Here is a 7879-nt window from a genome sequence, read left to right as displayed (position 1 = left end):
GCTCTCTCTCTCCCTCCTCACTTCTGTCTGTCTGTCTGGTCTGTCTCTCGTCTCTCTCTCTCTTCTCTCTCTCTCTCTTCTCTCTCTCTCTCATCTCTCTCTCGTCTTCTACTCTCTCTCTCTCGCTCTCTCTGCCTCTTCTCTCTCTCTTCTCTCTCTCTCTCTCTCTCACTCTGTCATCTCCTCCTCCTCTGTCTCTCTCTTCTCTCTCTCTCTCTCATCTTCTCTCTTTCTTCTCCTCTCTCCTCAGTGTTGTGGAGTCAGTACTGTGAGTGAGAGGTATCAGTCTGCCTCTCCTGCAGCTGTTCTTCTCAGCTCCCTCTCTCATCTACTACATAATCACGTCGCTGGTCGCCAAGAACTGTGAGTGTGTGAGCTGTGTGATTGTGTGTGAGCTGATGTGAGGAGGTGCTGTGTGTGTGCAGGATGTTCGTTGAGAGCTGTGAGAGCTGTGGAGTGTGTGTGTGAGCGTGTGGTGTGTGGTGTGAAGCTGTGTGTTGAGGCTGTGTGAGTAGTGTAGTGAGCTTGTGTGTACTGTGGAGGTGTGGTGTGGAGCTGTTGTGAGCGTGTGTGAGTGTGTGTAGTGTGTGTGGTGTAGTGAGAGTGTGTGAGCTGTGTCATGAGTGTGTGTGAGCTGTGTGGTGTGTGGGCTGTGCTGAGTGTGTGAGCGTGTGAGTTGTGTGTGAGCTGTGTGAGCTGCTGTGAGTGTAGTGTGAGCTGTGTCAGATGTGGTAGGTTGTGTGTGAGTTGAGAGTGATGTGAGCTGTGACGAGTCTGTGAGCTGTGTGAGAGTGTGTGAGCTGTGTGAGAGTGTGTGAGCTTGTTGAGAGTGTGGTGAGCTGTGTAGGTGTACTGTGAGTGTGTGTGAGCTGTCTGAGTGTTCGTGAGACTGAGAGGTTGATGAGTGTTGAGCTTCATTAGTGGTGTGTGTGTGTGTGAGCTGTGTGAGATGTGAGAGGGTGAGCTGTCGTGAGCAGAGTTGTGAGCTGTGTGAGAGTGTTTGTGAGCTGTGTGGTGTGTGTGAAGCGTGTACTGTGTGGAGTGTGTGTGAACGTGTGAGGGTGTGGACTGTGTCGAGAGTGTGTGTGTGATGTTGTGTGGTCTGAGCTGTGTGAGAGTGCTGAGAGTGTGAGAGCTGTGTGAGATGTGAGCTGTCGTGAGAGTGTGACAGTGTGTGAGCTGCTGAGTGTGGTTAGCTGTGTAGAGTGGTGAGCTAATGTGAGATGTGTGTTAATCATGGCACTGTTTCAAAGAGGTAAGTACCTGGACAAGACCACTGAGGCAGTATTTGTCCCTCCTCAGTTCCAGAGTCAACATCCGAAGAAGCAGTCGTCTAAAATCCACATCACGACTCCTACAGGAGTTCCACTGACTCAAGTGTTCTGGGTAGGACTGCAAGCCTGAGATTTCCACCTGTCGCATATCATCACTGCTTCTTCTGCAACCACTCACTCTTCCTGTGTGTGTGTGTGTGTGGTGTGGTGTTGTGTAATGTGTTGTGTGAATGTTGTGTGTGTGTGTGTGCTGCTTGTGATGTGGTGTGGGTGTGGATGTGTGTGTGTGTGTGTGTGGTGTGGTTGTGGGTGGTCAGGCATATCTGTGTCGTGTTTTAACATATCATCTCTGCATCATTCCTGTGAGCCTCTTTGTCTGGTCCTGGCAGCTCTCAGCAGGGCGTACACAGAGATTAGAATCTTCCTGACCACTCCTGTGTCACTTCCCACCCCCGAGTAAACGTCTAGTAAACCGCTGTCTGGCTGTTTATCTGTCTGCCTCCTTGTTTACTGCCTCCCTCCACCGAATAGGAATTGCCATTCTCTCCGCACACTGACCTTTGAACTGGCTGTCATAGGGGGAGGGACTTTCCCCCTGAGAGTGACGAGGCAGCAGCTCTTTCTGCAGAAGAAGTGGACGCAACAACAACCACCCCGTCCCCCTGAAACAACACCCTTCCCCCTGAACAACACCCCTCCCCCTGAACAACACCCACCCCCCTGACACACCCCACCCCCCTCTGAACACACCCGCCCACTGAAACAACACCCCGTCCCCCTGAACAACACCCCGTTCCCCCCTGGAAACCAACACCCCGTCCCCCATAGCGGAACAACACCCCGTCCCCTGAACAACACCCTCCCCCCTGAACAAAACCCCGTTTCACCCCACCGAACAACACCCGCCCCCCCATCGAACCAACACCCCGTCCCCCTAAAACACCCGTCCCCCCTGAACAACACCCCTTTCCCCCCTGAACAACACCCCTTCCCCCGAACAACACCCCGTCCCCTGAACAAAACACCCCTCCCCCCTGAACAACACCCCGTCCCCCTGAAACAACACCCCGTCCCCCCTGAACCAAACCCCTCCCCTGAACAACCCCGATCCCCTGAACAAACACCCCACCCCTGAAACAACACCCATCCCCCTGAACAAACCCCCCAAAAAAAAAAAAAACCCCCGAGTTCCCCCTGAAACAACACCCGTCCCCTTGTATACCTACACCCCGTCCCCTGAACAGACAACCCCGTCCCCCTGAACAACACCCCGTCCCCTGAACAACCACCGGTCCCCCCTGAACAACACCCCTCCCCTGAACAACACCCCGTCCCCCTAACAAACCACCCCGTCCCCTCTGAACAACACCCCGTCCCCCTGAACAACACCCCGTCCCCCTGAACAACACCCCGTCCCCCCTGAACAACACCCCGTCCGCCTGAAACAACACCCGTCCCCCTGAACAACACACCCCGTGCCCCCGAACAACACCCCCCCCCTGCAAACACACCCCGTCCCACTGAAACAACACCCCCGTCCCCCCTGAACAACACCCCGCCCCCTGAACAACACCCCGTCCCCCCTGAACAACACCCCGTCCCTGAACAACACCCCTCCCCCTGAACAAACACCCCGTCCCCTGAACCAACACCCCTCCCCTGAACAACACCCCGTCCCCCCCTGAAAACACCCTCCCCGAACAACACCCCCCCCTGAACAAACACCCCCCCCCACTGAACAACACCCTCCCCCTGAACAACCCAACCCCGCCCCTGAAACAACACCCCGCCCCCCTGAACAGACCACCCCGGCCCCCCTGAACAACCACCCCGTATCCCCCCTGAAAACACCCCGCCCTGAAACAACACCCCGTTCCCCCCCTGAACAAACACCCCTCCCCCTGAACACACACCCCGTCCCACTGGAACAACACCCCGTTCCCCCCTGAACAAACAACCCCGTCCCCCTGAACAACACCCCACCCCCCCTGAACACACCCCGTCCGACTGAACAACACCCCACCCCCCTGAACAACACCCCGTCCCCCTGAACAACACCCCGCCCCCCTGACAACACCCCGTCCCCTGAAACAACACCCCGTCCCCTGAACAACACCCCGTCCCCCGCTAACAACACCCGTCCCCACCTGAACAACACCCCGTCCCCCTGAACGACACCCCGTACCCCCTGAACGACCCACCCCGCCCCCCTGAACGACACCCCGTCCCCCTGAACGACACCCCGTCCCCCTGAACAACACCCGTCCCCCTGAAACAACAACCCCGTCCCCCACCTGAACAACACCCCGTCCCCGAACAACAACCCCTCCCCACTGAACGAGCACCCCGTCCCCCTGAACGACAACCCCGTCTCCCCCCGAAAAACACACCCCGTCCCCTGAACGACCACCCCGTCCCCCTTGAACAACACCCCCTCCCCTGAAACAACACCCCGTCCCCCCTAACGACACCCCTCCCCCCTGAACGACACCCGTCCCCTGAACGGACACCCCGTCCCCGAACAACCACCCCGTCCCCTGAACAAACCACCCCGTCCCCTGAACGACACCCCCCCTGAACTGAACACCCCGTCCCCTAACGACACCTCGTCCCCCCTAACGACACCCCGTCCCCTGAACAATAAACTCACAAGCCACCAGGTTCTTGCGATGTTAGTACAGGTTGCTTCTGAAAATACAAGTTCAGGTGGACATATCGTCCGTTATAAGGTGATGCTAGAGCAGTAGTTTGAGGGTTCCCAGAGTCTGACACTCTCCCCTGTCACCGTTTTTGTTGCTCATCCAGACGGCCGCTGTCAACCTGGTTAACCCCACTCACCAGGATAGAAGTTGACAGAGAGCATCGCGGTCAAAGGTTACCCAGGCCATCACAGGCTGCAAGGCCCAAGCCTGACCTGGTGAAATTGGTGAGATACTTATGGTTGGGAGTGGTGGGTGTTTTTTGTGGTGCATGTGTGCGTGCATGTGCGTTGTGCACGAGCGTGCATCGTGCGTGTGTTTCTGCTAGCAAACAGACCTTGGTGGGTCCATGTTTGATGTGAGCTGTGTTGGTCTACTTCATTGTTTGTACATTCCCTGGGACACTTGTCTCCAGTTGGCTTCCTGACAGTTATCACGGCTATTGTTTGAATCGCTGAAGAGACGGAAGTGAAGGGAGATCTGTCTTTCCTGAACAAGCCTTGATTTCTAACAAGTAACTAACCCCCCTGAGGAGGAAGTGTTCATTCTCTCGCAGAGAGAAAGACAGAGAGAGACAGAGTGAGAGAGAGAGAGACAGAGTGAGAGAGAGAGACACAGAGAGACACGGAGATAGAGAAACAGAGAGACAGAGAGAGAGAGGTAGACACAGAGAGAGAAAGTGACAGAGAGAGGGGAGATAAGAAAGAGAGAGAGGGGAGATAATGAGAGATTTTATGAATATCAGTATTATAACATTGTTTGAAGGTACAAGAGAGTGATACAACATTGATGGGATTATTATCCCATTGTGGCTGTAGTTTCTGTTTTACCCATCGGTTTGGTGACGCTGGGGACTGCATGAGGAGCTGGGCTACAGAGCAGGATATCTCCCTCCCTTTTCAGGGGTCCAAAGGGCTCACTGTGACCTTAACACATCACATACAGCAGGACAACTTAGTTCATCACTACACAGTAACACTAGTGCGTTACTTCACTATAGTAACCCATAGGCACTTTGTCTATGAAGTACAGTGATGTTACTTTGGTAATATTAACACTCACCAAAACATCATTCTCCAATCAAAATGCTCATCAAATCATCATTATCCAATCAAAATGCTCACTAAATCATCATTATCCAATCAAAATGCTCAACAAATCATCATTATCCAATCAAAATTCTCACCAAAACATAATTCTCCAATCAAAATGCTCACCAAATCATCATTATCCAATCAAAATGCTCACCAAATCATCATTCTCCAATCAAAATGCTCACCAAAACATCATTATCCAATCAAAATGCTCACCAAATCATCATTATCCAATCAAAATGCTCAACAAATCATTATCCAATCCAAATGCACACCAAAACATTATTCTCCAATCAAAATGCTCACCAAATCGTCATTATCCAATCAAAATGTTCACCAAAACGTCATTCTCCAAAACAAAGTGATCTGAGTTGTTGGCTACTGGGCCGTACCAACCTGTGAACCAGTGGGGGTATTGATGTCTGGACTGTTCCACTGTGGGATGGAGCTCATATCTGGGGGAGCGCACCAGGAGGCTCCAGTGTACCCAGTAGCCACTGTCCAATTTATTCTTATTCAGGAAGTGTTCCAGGTCGAAATCAACAGCTGTCACCTCTGATTGGGCAGAATAGTGGACGAGAAACCAAGAGATGAAGAGAAAAGGTAGAGAGAGGGGGGGGGTTACGGAATGAAGAAAAAACTGTAGCGTAAGAGAGGGAGGAAACTTAGATAAATAAACATTCGGTAGCAATCTTATGCTTCCTCCTTCCTTGCTGGCCTTTAACACATTCCCTGTCATTTTGTTACAGCGCCCCCTACCTGCGGCGTAGCTGAACGGCAGCTCGGCAAGCTGTGAGTCGTGGCTCATGTAGCGGGACAGTTTTTCACACCAGTGCTGGTGACTGGCATCCTCTGGACAGCGGATCTGGTCTGCCTGGGAACACTGGTCAGAACAGTACAGGACAGCCTTGCACTGTGGACTATGGGACGAGAGAGGCACAACAACATACCGAAGAGGGAACAAAAGAGAGAGAGGGGAGGGGTAGTGTACGAATAGAAAAAGGAAAGAGAGTTTGGGAAATGGAGACAAAGAAAGACCAGGAGATTGTGGACGGATGACAGAAAAGCAACCAGACAAAGAAAGACCAGGAGATTGTGGACGGATGACAGAAAAGCAACTTTCTGTCATCCGTCCACAATCTCCTGGTTTCTCTTTGTCTGGTTGCTTTTCTGTCATCCTCCACAATCTCCTGCTCTTTCTTTGTCTGGTTACTTTTCTTCATCCGTCACAATCTCCTGGTCTTTCTTGTCTGGTTGCTTTTCTGTCATCCGTCCACAATCCCTGGTCTTTCTTGTCTGGTTGCTTTTCTGTCATCCGTCCACAATCTGCTGGTCTTCTTTGTCTGGTTGCTTTTCTGTCATCGCTCCACAATCTCCTGGTCTTCTCTTTGTCTGGTTGCTTTTCTGTCATCCGTCCACAATCCTCCCTGGTCTTTCTTTGTCTGGTTGCTTTCTGTCATCCGTCTCCACAATCTCCTGGTTCTTTTTGTCTGGTTGCTTTTCTGTCATCCGTCACACCCTGTCTTTCTTTGTCTGGTTGCTTTCTGTCATCCGTCCACAATCCTCCTGGTCTTTCTTTGTCTGGTTGCTTTCTGTCATCCGCCACAATCTCCTGGTCTTTCTTTGTTTGGTTGCTTTTCTGTCATCCGTCCACAATCTCCTGTCTTCTTTTGTCTGGTTGCTTTTCTGTCATCCGTCCACAAATCTCCTGGTCTTTCTTTGTCTGGTGCTTTTCTGTCATCCTACAATCCCTGGTCTTCTCTTGTCTGGTTGCTTTCTGTCATCCGCCACAATCTCGGTCTTCTTGTCTGGTTGCTTTCTGCATCCGTCCACAATCTCCTGGTCTTTCTTTGTCTGGTTGTTTTCTGTCATCCTCCACATCTCCCTGTCTTTCTTTGTCTGGTTGCTTTTCTGTCATCCGTCTACAATCTCCTGGTCTTTCTTTGTCTGGTTGCTTTTCTGTCATCCTACCACAATCTCCTGGTCTTCTCTTGTCTGGTTGCTTTTCTGTCATCGTCACAATCTCCTGGTCTTCTCTTTGTCTGGTTGCTTTTCTGTCATCCGTCACAATCTCCTGGTCTTTCTTTGTCTGGTTTGCTTTTCTGTCATCCGTCCACAATCTCCTGGTCTTCTCCTTTGTCTGGGTGCTTTTCTGTCATCCGTCCACAATCCCTGGTCTTTCTTTGTCTGTTGCTTTTCTGTCATCCGTCCACAATCTCCTGGTCTTTCTTTGTCTGGTTGCTTTTCTGTCATCCGTCACAATCTCCTGGTCTTCTTGTCTGTTTGCTTTCTGTCATCCGTCCACAATCTGCTGGTCTTTCTTTGTCTGGTTGCTTTTTCCTGTCATCCGTCCACAATCTCCTGGTCTTCTCTTTTGTCTGGTTGCTTTTCTGTCATCCGTCCACAATCTCCTGGTCTTTCTTTGTTTCTGGTTGCTTTTCTGTCATCCGTCCACAATCTCCTGGTCTTTCTTTGTTTTCTGGTTGCTTTTCTGTCATCCGTCACATCTCTGGTCTTTCTTTGTCTGGTTGCTTTCTGTCATCGTCCACAATCTCCTGGTCTTCTCTTGTCTGGTTGCTTTTCTGTCATCCGCCACAATCCCCTGGTCTTTCTTGTCTGGTTGCTTTTCTGTCATCCGTCCACAATCTCCTGGTATTTCCTTTGTCTGGTTGCTTTTCTGTCATCGTCCACAATCTCCTGGTCTTCTCTTTGTCTGGTTGCTTTTCTGTCATCTGTCCACAATCCCTGGTCTTCTCTTTGTCTGGTTGCTTTTCTGTCATCCGTCCCAATCCCCTGGTCTTTCATTGTCCTG

General features: G+C 51.5%; 2 protein-coding genes across 2 annotated transcripts in view; both read right to left on the bottom strand.

Moving 5' to 3' along the window:
- Nucleotides 1–4324, bottom strand: part of LOC112072195 (zinc finger MYND domain-containing protein 15) — a 7680-nt gene extending 3356 nt beyond the window's left edge. Inside the window, exon 1 of the mRNA XM_070439693.1 lies at nt 4311–4324. Coding sequence (XP_070295794.1) covers nt 4311–4324 — 14 coding nt within the window. The remainder of the gene's footprint in view (nt 1–4310) is intronic.
- A 380-nt stretch (nt 4325–4704) lies between these two features.
- On the bottom strand, nt 4705–6180 carry LOC139024768 (zinc finger MYND domain-containing protein 15-like). Its single transcript, XM_070439695.1, has 3 exons — nt 5827–6180; nt 5464–5622; nt 4705–4899 (listed from the first exon to the last, which is right to left on the bottom strand). The coding sequence occupies exons 1-3, from the start codon at nt 5873–5875 to the stop codon at nt 4772–4774; spliced, it is 336 nt and encodes a 111-aa protein (XP_070295796.1). The 5' UTR covers nt 5876–6180; the 3' UTR covers nt 4705–4771.
- Between the last annotated feature and the right edge of the window lie 1699 nt (nt 6181–7879).

This window comes from Salvelinus sp. IW2-2015, unplaced genomic scaffold, assembly GCF_002910315.2.
Source record: "Salvelinus sp. IW2-2015 unplaced genomic scaffold, ASM291031v2 Un_scaffold1853, whole genome shotgun sequence".
In the NCBI taxonomy this organism is placed as follows: Eukaryota; Metazoa; Chordata; class Actinopteri; order Salmoniformes; family Salmonidae; genus Salvelinus; species Salvelinus sp. IW2-2015.
This window is presented reverse-complemented; position numbering and strand designations above follow the sequence as displayed.